At 43.2% G+C, this 21,254-nt stretch overlaps 1 protein-coding gene across 4 annotated transcripts in view; it reads left to right on the plus strand.

Annotated features, from left to right (window-relative positions):
* The first annotated feature begins 3,273 nt into the window (after positions 1-3,273).
* LOC125447831 (uncharacterized) overlaps positions 3,274-21,254 on the plus strand; it is a 145,231-nt gene continuing 127,250 nt past the window's right edge. For all 4 annotated transcript variants that reach the window (XM_048522601.2, XM_048522602.2, XM_048522603.2 and 1 more), the window contains exons 1-4: positions 3,274-3,370; positions 3,790-4,655; positions 17,292-17,532; positions 20,067-20,171. In XM_048522601.2, coding sequence (XP_048378558.2) covers positions 3,981-4,655; positions 17,292-17,532; positions 20,067-20,171 — 1,021 coding nt within the window. In that variant the 5' untranslated portion in view covers positions 3,274-3,370; positions 3,790-3,980. The remainder of the gene's footprint in view (positions 3,371-3,789; positions 4,656-17,291; positions 17,533-20,066; positions 20,172-21,254) is intronic.

A 21,254-nucleotide genomic window follows, 5' to 3' on the forward strand; every position in this document is an offset into this window, starting at 1 on the left:
GAACTCTGCAGCCCAATGGTATCTGTGGACGTCACAAGCTTCAAAATCTCCCCTCCCCCACCGCATCCCAGAACTAGCCCAGCTTATCCCTGCCTCCCTAACCTGTACTTCCTCCCACCTATCCCCTCCTCCTACCTCAAGCCCCACCCCCATCTCCTACCCACTAACCTCATCCCGCCCCCTTGACCTGTCCGTCCTCCCTGGACTGACCTATCCCCTTCCTAACTCCCCACCTACACTCACTTTACTGGCTCCATCCCCACCTTTTTGACAGGTCTGTCTCCTCTATCCATCTTATATCCACCTTCCCCTCTCTCCCTATTTATTTCAGAACACCTTTCCCCTCCCCCATTTCCAAAGAAGGGTCTAGGCCCAAAATGTAAGCCTTCCTGCTCCTCTGATACTGCTTGGCCTGCTATGTTCATCCAACCCTACTCCTTGTTATCTCTTGTTTTCTTGGATGATGGTTTAATGGTCGTCATGACTAAGACTAGCTTTTTTAAGTTCCAGATGTTTGTCCTAACTAAATTTAATTTCCATCACCTGTTGGAATTTGAATTCCATGATTCCAGAATATTGGCTCAAGTCCCTGGATAGCTCATCCAAAGATACTACCACTATGCCATCATTTCTGCACCTCTTTAAGGTGAATCAGCATTTAGTACTGTTCGTCAAAAAAAACTATGACTGCAACGTGTTGATTGTCAACACCTGGAGTGTTAAGACAGTCTGAATTATCTTGGAGAGAAGGTAATAAAAATTAGGTGTGTTGTAAGAATTGTGCGTTGCAATGTCATCTGAAGAAACTATTATACAAGATGTATTAATAGAAAATGGAAGAATGCAGCAGATAGAGAATTGATATTGCATCTCAATGTATTTGGCTCATTGATTTGTACAAAAACATATATTTTGCAATGCAAGAAACTGCTGTAGCATTTTTTGTAACACAAATTCAAGTGTAGAAATCCATATTTTCCCACTGTGTGTCTTTTTCACTATTCAATAGAAAATAACTCCTATCAAAATAAAAATATATCCCCTGTAAGATACCTTTGATTTGAGCCGGAAAAAATAAACTATTGTGTGTGTTACAGCAGAAGATCTGCATTTCGCATTGTGCTATCCAAACATCCCAAAGTGACTCAAGCAAACAAGTTGAGATTTATTACTCATTTCAACTTAAAATATCTATTTGCCAATTTAAAATATCAAGTTTGTATTGTTTGTTTATTATAAACGATGTTATGTATTACAATCAATGCTGATGAGGATTGCTTTTCCTTCCAGTTTTCCCAGTGTTTGACAGTCTATCTTAGTAGTTGCCATTTTCCAGGTTAATTGGTCAAAGTGAGGAAATGTAATTAAGCCATTCTTGCCATGTTGCAGTCTTTGGAACACCATGTTAACTTGAGTTAATTTATATTTGGTTAAATGTTTAAAAGAAGAAAGGGATTGGAGGTAGGGATGTGAAGTAGGATTAGGCTCATGCAGCAATCTGTTTTAGACGTATTTAAAATTCTGATTATATAATCGCACAGCTATCAAACCATAGATTTTACTCTCTTACAAAATATCAATACTTCGCTGTAGCCTTAATAATGATGTAAAGCTCTGGCATTGAAATGCTGAAGAGATTCACTATTTGAAATGTATTCGAATTTCCATTCACTGACTAATATTAAGCCAAGTTCTGTTTTTATTACTTGGTGTCCTGGAATTTATAAACTATTTAAAGGAATTCCATTCTTCAACACAAGTAACCACACTCATCATGATTGAAATAACTTTGCAGAAAGAAAATGTGGGATATTTTGGAGTTTGTAGCTGCTTTTCTGTGAAAAGCATGCAAAACTAGTTAATTTCATTTCAACAGTAAATCTGCTTCTGGAAGAGAGCACAACTGGAAAATTACATTTGATCAATAGGTGCTTTGCTTTAAATTTCTTTATCCTGACACCCCTCATTGGCATTTCTGTTGCCCAGGATCCTGGTGACTGTTGTGTATTGAATTTTTTATTAGCGTTTAGAATCTAGTTCAGTAGAAGAATGATTTAGAAATACTTTACATAAGGAAACCATTACAACCTTGTTGAGTGGTTTACAGAAAATCACAGACTAATCAGATGCAGTGGAAAGGTGTGAAAGTTAGTGGTTTCCTTTAGGATCATTTGCATTTTCTCAGGTGGATGTATGGGAACTGCCAGATAAGAGTTTGAGGCTATTAATGCCTCTAAAGGTGAGAAATTGAATTACTCATTTCAATTTAAAATATCTATTTACCAATTTAAAATATCAAGTTTGTGTTGTTTATGTTTATTATAAACAGTGTTATGTATGACATAATCTGCTGTCAGATTCAGCACTTTGCTGGTTTTGACAACAATGATGCTGCTTGGCCTGCTGTGTTCATCCAGCTCTATACCTTATTATCGCAGATTCTCCAGCATCTGCGGTTCCTACTATCTCATATTCAGAAACAAGTTTGGAAACGAAGACAATGATGCTGCACGACCTGCTGCGTTTATGTAGAGGAAAAAAAGGTTAATGTTTCAAGTCTGGTGCCTCTAAGAGTCATACTGTTATAATGAAATGAAGTAAGAGGTGCAGCTGGAGAAAGAGAAAAGGGGAAGCAGTGATGAGAAAATGCATGAGCAAGGGAAGGTGAGAGTATTATGGTGCATTTGTGGAGGCAAAGGGAGGGAAGCCACCTGGAACAGAAGGTGAACCATACATGAGAAAGTGGAGGAATGCATTATTAGGAGGGGCAAAAGGTAGGATATGCAATGGAGGAGAAATGTGGTGAAGATGTTGCTGGAGTGGAGAACAAAACATGGGACACCAGCAGGTGGATTTCATCACCAAAAGAAGTAGTTGATGTCACAACAGTGCATGTATTCAAGAAGCAGCTAGATATAGCCCATAGGGGGAATGGGTCAAAGGTTATGGGCAGAAAGCAGGATTAGGTATTGAGCTGGATCATCAGCCATGGTCTTGATGAATGATGGACCTGTCCGGAAGGGATGAAATGGGCTCATCCTGCTCTTTTTTTTCTATGTAAGTAATGTATTGGTGGAGTAAGTGAAAGGAAGAGGGCCGCTGGAGGCGGGGGAGGGGATGAAGGAGAACCATGTAGTGGAATCAAGGCGAGGGGGAGGGGAGACAATGTCACGTCTAGGGGGAGTACGAGGGCAGGCCAATGCCAGAGCCACCACGTGGTTCCTGAGGGGGTCACGTGGTGAGGGGCGGCTGCGTGTTCTTTAGAGGCCTGGAGCCAGGAACAGCGCCAGTGTGCATCGCACCCGTCGGGACATGGGCAGCGCCTGCTTTTCCTCTTTTCTGAACAACCGCTCGCTTCGAACACGCTGAGGTGGAGAGGCCGGGATAATCACAGCAGCCGGGAGGGGGGCGTAGCGGCTGAAGCTCAGCCCGTGTTTGAAGGAGGGAGAGAGAGTCTCACACAAAGCCCTGGGGGTGGATGGCAAGAGGCGCTTTGTGTTCGATTGAGACAGGGTGGCCAGGCCCCACGTTCAGGCTCAGGCCTCTGCTCGGCGCGGATCCCGTTAACTGTAGGGACAGCGGCTCCAGGGCTGCAATCACATGTCGGGCTCGGCTCCGCCGCTGCTCTCACGTTGTCCCCAGAGAATCCGGCCCCCCACCCTCCAACGACGGGAAGGTGAGGGCTTCTTTGCCGGGAGGGGGAACGCCGCCAGGGTGTAAATGCATTTCCCTTGTTGTTATTTTAAAATTGCTATTGAAAGGAATTGATTTTATTATCGTTGCTTTCAGGATGTCCTCGTCGAGCCGAGCCCGCGGCAGCCGTCTCACCCCCGGCGATGGCTGACAGCAGCGGAGAGTTGCAGGGCTCCTCTCTCGCTGATTCCATGGCCGGGCTTTGATCCGAGGAGGAGCAATCGATTGCAAACCATTTCCCCCACCACCTCCTACACGGTACACTCACTCAAACACTCCAAGCCGCCATGGAACGCGCAGCTCCTCCAGCCATCAACCCCAGTCATACTCACCGATTGGAAGGCAACATGATGAAATCCCCTCCCTCCTGTCTGAAGTCTGGCAACGTCAAAGTCTACCTAAAGAAATGGAGCATTTGGGACAAATTTTATAACTTGGGCACTGAGATGAGGATGTCCAAACGCGGCAGGTTTATGTTCCCATACTGTGAGTACTCCGTTTCTGGGCTGGATCCTGAGAAGAACTACATCATGGCAATGGATATCTCTCCAGTGGACAACTACCGCTACCGATATAATGGGTGCAAATGGCAGATCAATGGAAAAGCAACCCCACATGTGACAGGGAGACTTTACTTCCACCCAAATGGCAGTGTTTCTGGGAAGGAATGGATGGCTAAGCCAGTGTCTTTTGCCAAAATGCGATTAACCAACTGCCCAACTGCAGAAGAAGGTAATGCAATCCTTCATTCCATGCATCGATATGTCCCCCAGTTGCACATCATTGTGGCTGATGGAATCATTGAGAAGCTAAACCTGAATGATCCTCGGGTCTACACGTTTGTATTTGAACAGACTGAGTTCTTTGCTGTGACAAAATATGAAAACAAATTTATCAGGCAGCTAAAACACTTCTATAATCCTTATGGCACTGCACTGCGAGATGTAAAGACTTCAAAACAGGTAAATATGATGTGCTGTGGGTTTTCTCAAGAAATTTGCTATATATATATAAGGTTGACCAAGTGCCTTACGAATAGGAGTCTATTTTGTTAAGCATGTCAAATTAAGTTGTCCTGTCAACATCGACCCAACTCATCACACGTGCGCAAAGTTTTACTATGCATCTGGCAGTGTTTGCTGGATGATACAATGTCAATATGACTGATTTGAGTGAATTCTGACAATATTGGAATTGTCTTCAAATATGTAGGTACATTTAGTGGATTCATCCTATGCAATTGTTATTGGAAAGTAATTCACACTGTAACTTTATCTTGTTTTCAAATAGCTTTGTTTAGCTGTTATAAAATTATTTGAAGAACCATTTTATGTTCATGGAAAACTGGAGGAAACTTCAGTATAAATTTTCTTAATATGAAAAGTATGAAATAAGAGCAGAATTAGTCCACTCACCCCATTGAGCCTGTTTACTTCATGGCTGATTTAGGTTATTTTTTGCTTTTTGATTTCACACTCCCGTCTATGCCTGATAACCATTCATTTTGTTTGCCTATTAAAAATCTAATTACAATTTCCTCCAAATTGCCCCAGTACGTGGAGGAGGCAGAGCCACAGAATTCCACAGTTGCACAAGCCACTGGGAAATAAGAGTTCTCATGTCTATCCAAAAAAAAATGCCGCCCCCCCCCCCCCCCAAAAACTTTCAACAGTGCGCCTTAGTTCTGGATTCGTGCAAGAGAAAGCATCACCTCCAGTCTACCTTATTATTAAGAATTTTATACATTTCAATCCAATCGCTCATCACAATAGAAGCAAGTCCAGTCATAAGGCAACCTGCGTATTCCACGTGTCAATCCAGTACAGCTCATCGGAATCACTCTCAATACGTTTATGTCTTGCCTTAAATAAGGAGGACAAAATTGCACACACTATCTACCAGAGCCCTGTGCAACTGAAGCATAACATTTTTTCTTTGTTTACCTTCTTTCATAATAAAGAATGGCATTCCATTAGTTTCCTTTAGCTGGATACTAATTCCTTGTGATTCTTACACTGCACCATTGTCCCTTGGTCCCTTGTCTCCAGTGTCTAAATATGAATAAGGAGGGTTTAGAGGGAATCGGGCCACATCCTGCCAAATAGGAGTAGATTTATTTGGGGTATCTGGTTGGCATGGATGAGTTGGACCAGGTCCGTTTCTATGTTGTAAAATCTTTGACTATGTGACATCAGACTGTAACCTGGACTGATTGTTTAACCACTGTTGCATTTAAGTATTAAATTTTTCAGCATTTCCAAGCTAAGTAAGTAGGCAGATTCCCAGTATCTTGTCCAAGTATCTGCCCATATATTTAGGTCAAAGATGCTTGCAAAACATCAATCAACTTTTCAAAAATTTGAACTTTCTGGAAAACGTTCATACATCATTGTGTGTCAGGGCATCTGCAGAATCTTGATGCACATCTCCCAATGCACATCCCACTTTCAGAAAGCTGGAGTGCTAAAAATGAGACCCTACCCTTTTTACTAGAAAGACGGTCAGCTTCCACCTCTACCTGAGATAACATGGTGTGAAGCTGGATGAACACAGCAGGCCAAGCAGCATCAGAGGAGCAGGAAAGCTTGATGTTTCGGGGCAGGCCCCTTCTTCAGAAATGTGGGAGGGGAAGGGCATTCTGAAATAAATAGGGAGACGGGGAAGGAGGATAGAAGATAGGGTGAGAGGAAACAGACAGGTCAAAGAGGCAGGGTTGGAGCCAGTGAAGGTGAATGTAGGTGGGGATAGGTCAGTCCAGGGAGGATGGACAGGTCGGGGGGATGGTATGAGGTTAGTGGGTAGGGGATGGGGTGGGACTTGAGGTGGGAGGAATGGTTAGGGAGGCAGGGATTAGCTGGGCTGTTTTGGCATGTGTTCGGGGGAGGGAAGATTTTGAAGCTTGTGAAATCCACATTGATACCATTGAGCTGTAGAGTCCCCAAGCGAAATATGAGATGCTGTTCCTGCATCTTTCAGGTCGCGTCATTGTGTCAATGCAGGAGGCTCAGGATGGACATGTCGTCTCAGGAGGTTGGGGGGGTGGGGGCACAGAGGGTGAAATGAAATGGTTCACGACTGGGAGGCGTAGTTGTTTGTTGCGAACCGAGTGTAGGTGTTCCGCAAAGCGGTCCCCAAGCCTCTGGTTTTGCCGATGTAGAGGAGGCACAGTGGGAACAGCGGATGCAGTATATAACATTGACAGGTGTGCAGATGAACATCTGTTTGATGTGAAAAGTCTTCCCAGGGTCTGGGATCGGGGTGAGGGGGGAGGTACAGGGGCAGGTGTAGCACTTGCTTCGGTTGCAGGGAAAAGTGGTAGGAGTGGTGGGGTTGGAGGAGAGTGTGGAGCGGACAAGGGAGTCAAAGAATGTGGTCCCTCCGGAAAGCCCAAAAGGATGGGGAGGGAAGAATGTCTTTGGTGGTCGGCTCGGATTGCAGATGGTGGAAATGTCGGAGGATGATGCGTTGGATTTGTAGGTTGGTCGGGTGGTACCGGAGGACGGGGGGGATTCTGTTTTGGGTTATTATTGTGACTAGGCGGTGTGAGAGATGAGTCACAAGAAATGATGGTGACACGGTTGAGGGCATTTTTGAGCACTGTGGATGGGAAGTTGCGGTTTTTGACGAGGACATCTGGGATGTTCGGGAGTGGAATGCCTCATCTCTGGAGCAGTTGCGACGCGGGCAAAGGAATTGGGAATGGGGATGGCATTTTTTTTACAGGAAGATGGGTGAGAGGAGGAATATTCCATGTAGTTGTGGGAGTTGGTAGGTTTAAAATGGATATCGGTTTCCAGGTGGATGCCAGAGATGGAGACAGAGGTCCAGGAAGGAGAGAGAGGTGTCAGAGATGGCCCAGCTGAACTTAAGGTTGGGGTGGAAGGTGTTAGTGAAGTGGATGAACTGTTCGAGCTCCTCGTGGGAACACGAGGCGGCGCCAAAACAGTCATCAATGTAATGGAGGAAGAGATGGGGGATAGGGCCAGTGTAGCTTTGGAAGAGGAATTGTTCCATGTACCTACAAAGAGGCAGGCATAGCTTGGACCCATGCAGGTACCCATGGCCCTACCCCCTTTGTCTGTAGGAAGTGGGAGGAATGAGATGCTGTTCCTGCATCAATATTTTGATTGGGAACTCTGCAGCCCAGGGGTACCAATGTGGACTTCACAAGCTTCAAAATCTCCCCTCCCCCAGCCACATGCTAAAACCAGCCCTGCTAGTCCCCACCCCCCCTACCCACTAACCTCATTCCCATCCCCTACCCACTAATCCCTCCCTCCCACTTCTCCTCTCCCCCCACCAGACCCGTCTGTCCTCTCTGGACTGACCTAATACCGCCCTCCCCCAACTCCCTATGTCCACTCACCTTCACAGGCTCTAACCCTGCCTCTTTGACCTGTCTGTCTCCACTCACTCTATCTATCTTCTCCTTTATCCATCTTCTACCCACCTCCCCCCGTCTCCCTATTTTATTTCAGAATCCCCTTCCCCTCCCCCATTTCTGAAGAAGGGTCCTGACCTGAAATGTCAAGCTTTCCTGCTCCACTGAAGCTGCTTGGCCTGCTGTGTTCATCCAGCATCACACCATGTTATCTCAGATTCTCCAGCATCGGCAGTTTCTACTGTCTCCACCTCTACCTAATTTGCAGGTTGGACTTGAACCTGGGCCTTCTGGTCTAGGGATAGGGACACAACCATTGCACTACAAATGGATCCATACTTCCACCTCTATGATGCTTGTCTCCACTCCTACTTAAGCCCACTTGCTGCTTTAATTGCCTGTAATTCTGAGGATTCAATTGTTCTGCTAGCCAGCCTCCCATCTTCTGAAACTGATGTAGATTTTTTAAGGAGTGTTTCAATGGGAGAACTAATCAGGTAATCTTCCAGCTGCCACAATCAGTTTGGCAGCATGTGTGTGGCAATGACCTATTCCACAAGCTATTATAATGTTTAACTATCCAATTAATGCTTAACCACACAGTTAAATGACCAAGATGATCAGTTTCCTGACAGATTGCTTTTCAGGACAAAAGTAATTCACCATCTGGAAACGAGTCATGAACAGAATAGTTTTCTTAAAATGAGACTTATTCTTTTAAGAGACAGTAAGTTAGTAATCCATGTTTTACCACTATGCAACTCAAGATGCAATCTTTAAAACCTTAAATACAAGTATTCACAAATGAATCAGAAAAGAGCGGTGGTCTGACACACTATATGGTTGGAAAAAATTTTGTAGCTCAGAAAAACCAAAAGAACTGGAAATCAAGCCAATTCTGAAGAAGGGTCACTGGACCCAAAACATCTAACTCTGATTCATCACCACAGATGCTGCCAGACCTGTTAAGTATTTTTCTTTTTAGCAACTTCTGTTTTTGTTCCTGTAGATCCCAAGTCTAAATTTTGAGGGTAGGGTGAGTTGATCCTCAGTCTTTTCATATTTTTTCTTTAAGCAGTGGTGTCACAATGTTTATCACTCTGCAGAAACGATCTTCAATTCAGTAGTTGGCTAGATGGGACTAGGTCTTTCTTGTATCAATGGTCTTTAGAATCTGCAGATTTTTGTCTTTTTGCACTCTGATCAAGTGAGCGATGTTTCCTGTTTACAGGCTCCTGAATGTCAGAGTGTTGTTTTCTCTGATCTGTAACAGTCTACAGCTGGATCAGTCTGAAAGCTGTTGGTAAACAGTTTTTTTTAAACTTAAAGTCTACTTGTGCCAGTGTCTCTCAGTATCCACTTCACTGCCTCAAAAAGTACCATATTCTTGTACAGCTGAGGTGAATACTTTATAGTCCCACTTAATCTACAAGTTGCAGAAAAAAGACCTGCCCGTGGTGTTTCTTAGCCATTTGGCAGTATCCAACTTCAATTTTTTTCAGTTTAGAGTCCAAATGGGAGGGGAAAAAAGTTATCCCTTACCTGACCTTCGGGCCCTGTCAACTGAATGCCTGTCCACTAATGGTGGAGCTGTTTTATTTCAGAAAGCTAGTTTGTGAAAATGTTTTTGGTGCCAATTCTTACTCGATCTTTAAATTTAGCTACAGAGAAACATCATAAGCATGTGCCTCATTCGGGTACACCATAATTACAGTAAGTATCAACCTGCTTGGACATAACATAGGAACAGGAGCAGGCCATTCAGCCCCTCGAGGTGATTGCATCTGTGGCCTACCTCCGTATACCTTCTTTGGCCCATTCTTTGCTCAAGAATGAGATAGATAAATCTGATTTAAATTAACTGGTCGTGGAATTCTAGATTCTAGAAATGACAGGGCAAGTTTGTATAATTTCTCTTCACAACTTAACCCCTGAAGTTCAGGTGCCATTCTTGTAAATCTACATTGTACTCCTTCAAGACCAACATGTCCTTCCTGAAGTGCGGTGTGATGATCTAATCGGTTTCGTATAAGAGCATCATAACATTTGTACCCTTGTACTCCAGTCCTCTAGATATAAAGGCCAGCATTATTTTCTGCACTTGTTCATGACATTTTAAAGATCTATGCACCCAAATCTCTAAGTGTCTTTAGGCATCAAACTTTGTACTATCTAGAAAGTACACTTGTCTATACTTTTTTCAGTCCAAAATGGATAACATCAGACTTACTTTGAACTCTATCTGCCACAGTTTTGCCCAGTCATGTAGTCTATCAATATCCCTATGTACTTTTATGCTGTCATTATGCTGTCATTATGTTATTGGTGCTGCGTAACTGATCTCACAAAAGTTAATTTGGATTCATGACTAGCTATGTCATTATCCAATTCGTTAATGAAAAATGTGAATAATTGAAGCCCTCAGATCTTTTTGTGGGTCAACACCAGTCGCATTCTGTCAATTTGAGAATCTACACTTTATCCCTTCTTTCTATCATATGCCATCAAACTATTTCCCAGCCATTTCAGTAATTACAACACCTCCATGGCCACCACACCTCGAAGAAGGGATGCTACAACTGAAGGACAAAACTGTCAATGAAATGGTTCTTTACAGATAGTGTATATCATGACACCCCTCCTTGGTAGGTGGGAGTGGAATGGAGGACTTCTGTCCCAGAGATTGGAACACTGCCATGAGACCTTACCTTCACCTGCATCTAAGTGAACACAATTTATACAAAAGTATCAGGAGTAATTGCGATTGGAGATGCTTCAGTAGCCATCGTATACAAGTACAGATATCTTGGAGGATTGTGGAGTTGGAGCTGATTACAAAAATAGCATGGAGTGAGGCCTTGGAGAGAATTGACAACCAGAATGAGCATTTTAAAATCAAAATTTTGCTTCACTGGGAGCCTCTGTTCAGTGATGGCAGGGATAGGTGAGATGCGGATGAAACAATTGGGCCACAGAATTTTGCTGACCTTATGGAGTGGTTTGGGCATGGGGGTGTTGGTGTCGCGGGGATTTAGAATGTTGAAGACTAGCCAGGAGTACATTGCTGTAGTCATGTCTAAAGAGAGCAAAGACAAAACTAAGGCTTTTAGCAGCATGTGGGTTGAGACATGAAAAGGGTTTGACTTCAGAGATGAAATAAGCATATCTGGTAATGGCACAGTGTGAAAGATTTGAAGCTCGCCTCTGTCTAAGGTTGCAAACAGACTGCTTTAATCTTAGAAGCACAAAAACAGAAATGGCTTGAGAAGTGCAGCAAGTCTTGGAGAGAAAGTGGAGTTGTCATTGCAAATGGTAAACTAGGAGTAGCATAGATCTTGCAGCTGTTCTTGAGATTCAAATTTGTATCTAGATTTTCTTCTGCATCTCTTACAATTATTAAATTTTGGTAGTATAGGAATTTTATTTTGATTCATCTTTATTGCTTTCAACCAAACGTGGGGGCGGGGGGAGGAGGTGAAGCAAAATGTGCATGGTTTTTTTTCCAAGCAGAGTTCTGTTAATGAACCGTATGTAGGAGCAAATCACTACAGCTGCTGGAATCTATACTGAAAACAAAATAGGCTGGACATCACAGAGTGGGTTTGACAGCATCTGTGGAGAGAAAGCAAGCTAATGTTTAGAGTCAAATTGACCCTTCAGAGCTCTGAAAAACTCAAAATATTAGCTTGCTTTCTATCCATAAATGCTGCTTGACCTACTGATCTCCAGTACCAGAGATAATGGGAACTGCAGATGCTGGAGAATTCCAGGATAATAAAATGTGAGGCTGGATGAACACAGCAGGCCAAGCAGCATCTCGGGAGCACAAAAGCTGACGTTTCGGGCCTAGACCCTTCATCAGAGAGGGGGATGGGGAGAGGGAACTGGAACAAATAGGGAGAGAGGGGGAGGCGGACCGAAGATGGAGAGAAAAGAAGATAGGTGGGGAGGTAGGGAGGGGATAGGTCAGTCCAGGGAAGACGGACAGGTCAAGGAGGTGGGATGAGATTAGTAGGTAGATGGGGGTGCGGCTTGGGGTGGGAGGAAGGGCTGGGTGAGAGGAAGAACAGGTTAGGGAGGCAGAGACAAGTTGGACTGGTTTTGGGATGCAGTGGGTGGGGGGGGGGGGGGGGGAAGAGCTGGGCTGGTTGTGTGGTGCAGTGGGTGGAGGGGGCGAACTGGGCTGGTTTAGGGATGCATGTTGGGGAAGGGGAGATTTTAAAACTGGTGAAGTCCACATTGATACCATTAGGCTGCAGGGTTCCCAGGCGGAATATGAGTTGCTGTTCCTGCAACCTTCGGGTGGCATCATTGTGGCAGTGCAGGAGGCCCATGATGGACATATCATCTAAAGAATGGGAGGGGGAAGTGGAAATGGTTTGCGACTGGGAGGTGCAGTTGTTTGTTGCGAACTGAGCGGAGGTATTCTGCAAAGCGGTCTCCAAGCCTCCGCTTGGTTTCCCCAATGTAGAGGAAGCCACACCGGGTGCAGTGGATGCAGTATACCACATTAAGCAGAGGTTCACCTGCACATCTGCCAATGTGGAATGTCATCTTTGGGCCTGGGATAGGGGTGAGGGAGGAGGTGTGGGGGCAAGTGTAGCATTTCCTGTGGTTGCAGGGGAAGGTGCCGGGTGTGGTGGGGTTGGAGGGCAGTGTGGAGCGAACAAGGGAGTCACGGAGAGAGTGGTCTCTCCGGAAAGCAGACAGGGGTGGGGATGGAAAAATGTCTTGGGTGGTGGGGTCGGATTGTAAATGGCGGAAGTGTCGGAGGATGATGCGTTGTATCCGGAGGTTGGTAGGGTGGTGTGTGAGAACGAGGGGGAAGTGCACCCTCAACAACTTCTCTTTCGATTCCTCCCACTCCCTACAGACTAAGGGGGTGGCCATGGGCACCCGCATGGGCCCCAGCTATGCCTGCCTCTTTGTAGGTTACGTTTTAGGTGTCATTGCAAACTTTAGTAACCATTCCTCCTATATTCACATCCAAATTGCCTACATAAATGACAAAAGCAGTGAACCCAGCACTGATCCTTGTTGCACACCGTTGGTCACAGGCCTGTAGTCTGAAAACCAATCCTCCACCATCGCCCTGTCTTTTACCTTCAAGTCACTTTTATAAGCAAATGCTGGCTCTTCCTGTATTCCATGTTATTTAACTTTGCCAGTCAGTGTATCATGTGGAACCTTGTCAAACGTTTAGCGGAAGTCGTTATAATCATGTCCACTGCTCTGCGATCATCAATCTTTTTTGTTACTTCAAAACAAAAAGTCAAGTTCATGAGATGCGATTTCCCACATAAAGCCATGCCCTCAAACAACACGCACCAGTGATAGCAGGCTCATTGGTCTATAGTTCCTGTTTTTTTTTTTCTTACCATCTTAAAAAAAATGGCGCCACATTAGTCAACCTTCAATCTTCTGCCACCTCACCCCTGGCTATTGATGACATTCTCTCTCTGTTAAGTTTGCACATTTTCCCTGTGTCTGCATGGGTTTCCACCGGGTATTTCAGTTTCTTCCATAGTCCAATGATATGCGAGTTAGATGGATTTTTCCACACTGTATTGTCCATAGCTTCTGAGGTGTGCCAGCTATGGAGCTGGGTTTGAGTAGGATGCTCTTAGGAGGAGGGTTGGTACAGATTCAACTGACTAAGTAGTCTTAGCACACTGTAGGGATTTTTTAGTTCGTTGAGAATTGAACTGGGGGAAAGCAGTCCCACCAAGCTAGACAACAGTGGAGAGGGTTTGGAGGAGGATGGTATGGCTGCAGTCATTGTCAAGAAGAATGCGGAGGAAAAGTTTACTACTTGGTCAAGTAGGATATCAGTTGTGTCTTTACGAACTATTTTGTTGCTACGCCGAGACAGGAAATCTGATTACAGGAATTTAAACATGCAGTCAGAACATAGAATAGTACAGCACAGGAATGGGCCTTTTGGCCCACAGTGGTGTGCTGTACATGATGCCACATGCAACTAATCCCTTGTGCGTGCCCTTGGTCCATACCCTTCCATTCTTTGTATATTGTGCTTATCTAAAAGTCCCTTTATCGTATCTGTCTCAACCACCATCAGTGGCAGTGATACCAGGCTCTGACGAGTCTGTGTGAAACAGAAAAAAAAAACAAAAAAAATTTTAAAAATTGACCAAAATGTCTCCTTGTGAATTTTCGCTCTCTTCACCATGCCCCCTCCCCTCAGATTTGAGAGATGACAACATATTCAGGATCTTTTGAGGAATGTTTGAGGTAGGGCAGTAGTTTAAAAAGATAGTGGAGTTGAGCGTTTTTTTTTCCTGAGGAGAGGGCTGATGACAGCAGGTAGAATTCTTTTGATTCTATAGTACACAAGGAGGCTATTTGATCCATTGTGTCCACACTGGCTCCTGAAAGAGCTACCCAAGTAGTCCCACTGCCCAGTCATGTCTCTGTAGTCCTGTAACTTCATTAACTTCAAAAATGCATACATTGTAAGAGAGAATCAGGATGCAAAGTTGGTTAGAAATTAACTTGCCCGCCATTGACCTATGTTGGCTTTCAGTCTACTGATGCCCAGTTGCAGTTTAAAACTGTCATTTGTTCTATCCTCTAGACGGCCTCCACCGTCTGTATCTCCTGAACATTCTGCAAGCATTACAACTTTGAGATCTGCATTCCTTCAGCCTGGGGTTTATATAACCCCGACTCCCTTTGCCCCACCATTGGCTGCTGTGAAATTTAGGGCCTCATAGGTAGTCAACTCAGGATTAATACTAGTGCAGTAAGCCAGTCAGATTAGAAACAAGATATATGGGATGAACACATGGCTGCAAAGGTGCAGTAAGAGGGAAGCTTTCAGATTTGTGGCCATTGGGACCAGCTCTGGGGGAGGTAGGATTTGTACAAATTGTTTGGGTTACACCTAGGCAGGACTGGCACCATGACCTTGGTGGCATACTCTGTAGAGTGGTTGGGGAGGGTTTACGCTAGTGTGGCAAGGAGATGGGGACCCAAGGAGCAGGGCAGTAGATGTAGAAAAAATGCAGTAGAGGTAGAAACCAAGGCAAACATGAATAAAAATAAGAACAAGACAGATTGGGAAAAGCCTCTGGAAAGAGCAGGGAAGGTGATCTGAAATGCCTGTGTTTCAGTGCAAGAAGTATAATAGGCAAAGTAGATGAACTTGCAGCTTTGGTTGCTACTTGGAACTATGACATTGTTGTGATTACAGAGATTTGGGCTGAAAGAGGGACAGCACTGTCAGCTGAATGTCCAAGAATTTAGATATTTCAGACGTGATAGAAAATGATGCAGAAAGGGTAGGGGAGTTTCATTACTGCTGGAGGATTGTCTCACAGCTATACTGAGAGAGGATATATTTGAGGACTTGTGCATTGAGGCAATATGGGTAGATCTCAGGAATAGGAAGTTGAAATCACAATGCTAGGAGTATGCCACAGACCTCTCAACAGTTAGTGAGAGATAGAGGAGAGAATATATGGACAGGCTTTGGAAAGGTCTAAATACAGCACGGTTAACAAGGTGTAGAGTTGGATGAACACAGCCAGCCAAGCAGCATCAAGACGAGCAGGAAGGCTGACGGTTCGGGCCGAGACCCTTCTTCAGGATCTAGAATGTGTGACACCAACACCACCTCCACAATAATTGTCCACATCGGTGCCCCGTAACACTGTGTATTCAGCCCCGTACCATACACCAATTTAAATTTTGCTGATGCCACCATTGGATGTCAAACAATGATGATCAGAGTACAGGAAAGATAGCTCAGTGTGGCATGGTATAAAGACAACAGTCTCCCCCTCAATGTCAGCACAGCAAAGGAACTGGCCATCGACTTAGACAAGAGCATATCTCAAATTCACTTTCTATTAGTGGTACTGAGGTGGAGGTGGTTGAGAGCTTCAAGTTCCTAGGAGTAAACTTCGCCAACTATCTATCCTGGTCCAGTCAAGAAAGCAAACAAAAACCTCTACTTTTTCAGAAAGGAAATTTGGCATGTCCGTAATGACACCTATTAATTTGTGTAGACTTTCAAAGAAAGCATTCCGTCTGGATATACCACAGCTTGGTATGGCTACTGCTGTCCACAAGACTACAAGAAAGTAGAGTTGTGCACGTAGCCCAGTATATTGCAAAAGCCAGCCTTCATTCCATTGACTCCATCTACATTTCCTGCTGCCTTGGGAAAGCAGCCAATGTATTCAAAGACCCCCTCCCATTGGCTAGAGTATAGGAAAGTTTGAAAACACATGCCAACAGATTCAGTAGAATTGTGAATGGACCTGTAATATTAGAATTGATTTTTCTTTGCACCTTCACTATATTCTGCATTCTGCTCTATTATCCTGATGTATTTGTGTAAGATATGATTTGTCTGATTAGCATGCAAAACAATACACTTCACTGTGTCTTGTACATAGACAATAATAAATCAAATCCAGTGTAGGGATATTTTAAAAGACAGTTACTGAAAGCCATATGCCTTGAGCTAACTGCTTATATTTCTAGAAGTCACATACCAGAGTTTATGGCTGTCAGGAGCATGACTGTTTGATGTTGTTTTGAAGTTGGAGTGTAGTCTATAAAGAATTAAGACCCCAACTCAGTCTTTCTGAGAAACCCTCTTGAGAATCCTGAGAGCTAAGACTACTACACGTCCCAAACGAACTGCATATGAAGAAATTCCACAGGTATAAATACTTGTGTCCAGTGATCAGCTTACTTGTACAAGCATGCCAGCCTGAAAGCAGTTTGGAACACTTCATATGTTATCCTTTTATTGTCCTAGAATTGACAGCTATTTTAGCCTCAATGTGTTTTGCTAAAATTGATCTCCACAGGGAAATTTTCCTTTTTTAAAAATTTGTCTGTATTGGGGCTACTTGTTATGAAATATGATGACAAATATTCATCCTGTAGTGTTAATCAGCTTTACCACTTTACCAAATTATTAGTCTTGTTTTTATAGTAACCCAGTAATTTTGTTTAGTAGATAAGCCTGGCTGTTAAATCTTCTGACTCTGAATGCAGAATGCAATATGGATAAGGAGTATATTTGGCCACTTTGGGAAATGGATTAAAAAAATTAATTTGTGCTGTGATAGTAAAAGAGAGAGTACTGTTCCAGGCTTGCTCATAATGGATTTTGCAACATTCCTTACAGCTTCACCTTGCTCAGCATTGCATGAATAACATTCACTTTGTTTCCCCACAGGATGTTAATAGTCGAAGGCCTAGGAAACGATGTGAAAAAAAACCCCTGTACCCCGCAGTAAAAATCCACAATACCATGACTGATCAAGAACCTAAGGAGGAATTTAAGACAATAATTCCTGTAAAGGATGGTGCAGTAAAAATCCAGGAGAGTATGAATAATAGAGGGTCCGCAGAAGAAATGAGAGAAAGTGTGTCTGTCAAAAATCTATTGCAAATAGAGGGGTCATTCAGTTTAAAAGGTCAGTGACAGATGATCAGTCTGGCTTTATTTGCAAAATAAACCTGTAGTACCCATTATACTGCTAAAATAATGTTGGTGCCATTTTCCATCTCCACTTTCTTTGTTATGTTATTGCAATTTGTTTCTTGCTTGCTCCAGTTTTCCCCTCTTCTAAAGCACAGTCTTGGATATTGACTATTTTGGAGTACCTCACTTAGGTGACAGTTCCTCACATATGATCTTTGCTGGGGTTAGCAGACTATTATGTCAACAAGATGCGTTCTAGTCCTATCCTACCATTTTCTCAGGGCCACGTAGACTTCTCAATAAGAGAGAGCCTTATTGATTTAGAAGAAGGATGGATGTGTGCGTGCTATGTCGGTTATACGAACAAAACCTTTTACTGATGTTGACTGACTTGTATTTTCCAATGTTCTGCGACCTGCTTTGGCACAAAACGAATACTGATTCCAGAATCTTCTGAGGACCTTCAATTCAGTATCAAAATAGGTAATGGATTTCCTATGTGCTGCTGGGAAGCCACATACCTTTTCGAAACTCTTACAAAACCTATTTGTTGTCTGTACCTTTTAATGAAAACATTGCTTGGATAAGAAGCAAAGCACTGTTTATCATTTTGGGACCAGTAGTGCATTATAATAGGCATTAGTTAGGTTTCTTAACCCGATTCCATGTGTTTAACATTATTGAACTGGTGTTCTGTTACAAGTCTTTTCAGTTTGGAATTCAGGCTTGCATAAATACGTTATCAAAAGCAAAGCAAGAACTTTTATTTTGTAAATGTTGCTTTAAGCAGCTGCTGTAATTACAGTATTTGAGTACTTTTAAAGAAACTTGTATCAGCCATGATAAGACCTGTTGCATATCATTTCTTGTTCTTTTGGTTAGTGTTAGTAAGGTCCTTTTGAAACTTTATTTCACCATTCAAGTTGTTTCATTACACACTTGCTTTGAGATGGCAGGATTACAGCCAAGAGTGAAAAAGAACAAAGGATGAAAACTCCCTGTTCCTACTTACTATCAAATTTAACTGATTTCCTCCTAAGAAGAATTTTGCATGTTGTAATGTTTAAAATTCATTCATAGGATGTGGGTGTCATTGGTTGGACCAGCATTTGTTGCTATTGCCAATGCCTAATGCCCTTGAAGTGGCTTATCTTGTTTCTTGGAACCAGTGTTGTCCACCTGACGTAGGTGGACCCACAGTGGCGTTTGGGAGTTTGAGCATTTTGACCCAGAACACTGTAGGAAATGCATTGCTTTACCTTATCAGGTTGGTGACTGACTTGGAGGGAATTTTGCAAGTGGTGTTCTCATTTTATCTGCTGATTTTGTCCTCCTAGATAGTGGTCAGGGCTTAGAAGGTCCTGCAGGATTCCTAGCCTCTGACCTGCCCTTGCTGTCATACTACTTAAATGGCTAATCTAGGTCACTTTCTGGTCACTGATACCCCCAGGATATGGCTAGTGGGGCACTCAGGGTGGTAATGCCATTGAACATCATGGAATGGTAGCTACGTTCTCCCTTGTTGCAGGTAGTTATTCCTGGTGCTTTGTGGAGTGTGAATATTACTTGCCACTTATCAGTCCAAGCTTCATTTTTGTTTTATGTGTCTTGCTGCATTTGATCTTGAATGTTTTTAAGTGTCTGAGGAGTCACAAATGGTGACGAATGTTTATGCAATCGCCAGTGAACATGCCCCCTCGCTTCTGAGGAGAGAAGGTCATTGATGAATCAACTGAAGATCTCATCATGTTGCTGAGATGTCTTGCTTCCAACTATCACAGCTATCTTCCTGGTATTATATGGAAACATAAGGAATAGGTGGAGGATTGGGCAGTTTGCCCCTTTTTGAATCTGTTCCACCATTCAGTATGATCCTGACTGACCATCCAACTCTGTTATCCTGTTCCTGCTTTCTCCCTAAGAGCTTTTGATGCTTTTAGTTCTAAGAACTAATTTTATTACTTGAAATCATTTCAATATTTTGGCTTCAAATGCTTTCTATAAGCAAGAATTCCACAGGCTCACCACTCCCCGGGTAAACTTTGTTCCCTGCTTCTGTTCTCCCCAGTCATTGAGAATATAATTTCTGCTTTTACCCTGTCGTGGCCTATTAGAATTTTACAGGTTTCTGTGAGATTCCCCATCCCACCATTCTTTTAAACTCCAGTGAATATAGCCCTAACCTATCCAGTCACTCATGTGTCTGCTCTGTTGTCCCAAGAATCATCTGACCCCATCAATTCCCATTGATGCTAGCTTTGCTGGAGTTATTTAATGCCACAACATCTAATTGCAAGGAAGAAATTAGTGGCACAAACTGCTGCAGGCTGAGGAAAGACTCTATAGAAGAGAAACAGCTGCGTGGCAACACTGAACAAGTTGCAACAGAGAAAAGCACAAGTACTTGGCTTTCTTCTGTACAAAATGGTTGAGAAATTTCCCTTTGACTCTTGGATCCTTTCACGGTTTGCCTAGAAGTGTTATATTGGCAATTTCTGATACCTAACTGTAAAACTTTCTAAACAGGCTCTCTTGGTGACTCAGTGGAGTTTGGAAACCTCGAGCAGAAGTTACGGAATGATTTGCATTGGAATGGGACGCATGAAATCCTTCATCCAGCACTACAGGAATGTTGGTACCTTTTTCTCTTTGTAATGTACTTTATGGCTCTTTTGTTAAATATCCATTACAGATTCATACAACATCCGTAGATAGACATAAATGCACAGGAGCAATGATCGTGCTTCTCCGATCTGGGTTCAAGTTAAGCCTAGACTCAGCAACCAGAAACTTTAATACTAAAATAAAGGATTTGCCATCCCCCTGTATGGGGACGTTCATGGGCCAGTTTGACACTGAGTTGTATCAAACATTAAATTCTCTTATTACAAATTTAATTAATTGCCCCACCTCCCAAGGGGTGAGTTGAATTCATGACATACAGTCATAATCATAAAGGTCTACAGCATAGAAAAAGGCCTTCTGACCCTTCCAAAAGGTGCCAGCCAAAAACAACCGACTAACTACTCTAATCCCATTTCCCAGCGCTTGCCAAAAGCCTTCAATTCCTTGGCATTGTAAGTGTACGTCTAAATACCTGTAAAATGTTTTGAGGGTTTCTTCCTGTACTATACCTGTAGGTGATGAGATCCAGAGTTCCACCATCCTCTTGGGGAGAAAATATAAACCTCCGTTATGTCCTGTCTTAAACCTCCTGTTCCTTACATTAAATCTATGCTCCCTGGTCATTAATACCTCCAACAAGGGGAAACGTTCCTTACTGTTTATTCTTTCTTATGCCCCTTATCATTTTATATATCTTAATCATCTCAGTCTATCCAATCTCTCCCCATAACTGAAACTCTCCAGCCTGGGTAACATTGTAGTAAGTGTCTTCTGCACACACTCTCCAGTGCAGTCCAACATGTGACTTAACCATTAGTCCAGTCTTTTATGTTACGAATTCAGGTAAAATAATCACTGTACTACTGGATACCAATGTGCTACTCAAAGGTTGAGTAGAAGAGGAAATCTGGTTTTCATCCAACTTAATATAATAATTCATGATGTTGAACACTGGCTGCCTGGAATTGTTCCACCTCTCAGAATAAATAAACTAGAATTATCCAGTCCTTGGTTTGTTGAGCATAGCCTTTTTTATTAGCTTGTGCACATTCTCTAAGACCAGTGATAACCTTGCCAGTAACTAGTTGG

This window comes from Stegostoma tigrinum, chromosome 39 (assembly GCF_030684315.1).
Source record: "Stegostoma tigrinum isolate sSteTig4 chromosome 39, sSteTig4.hap1, whole genome shotgun sequence".
NCBI lineage: Eukaryota > Metazoa > Chordata > Chondrichthyes > Orectolobiformes > Stegostomatidae > Stegostoma > Stegostoma tigrinum.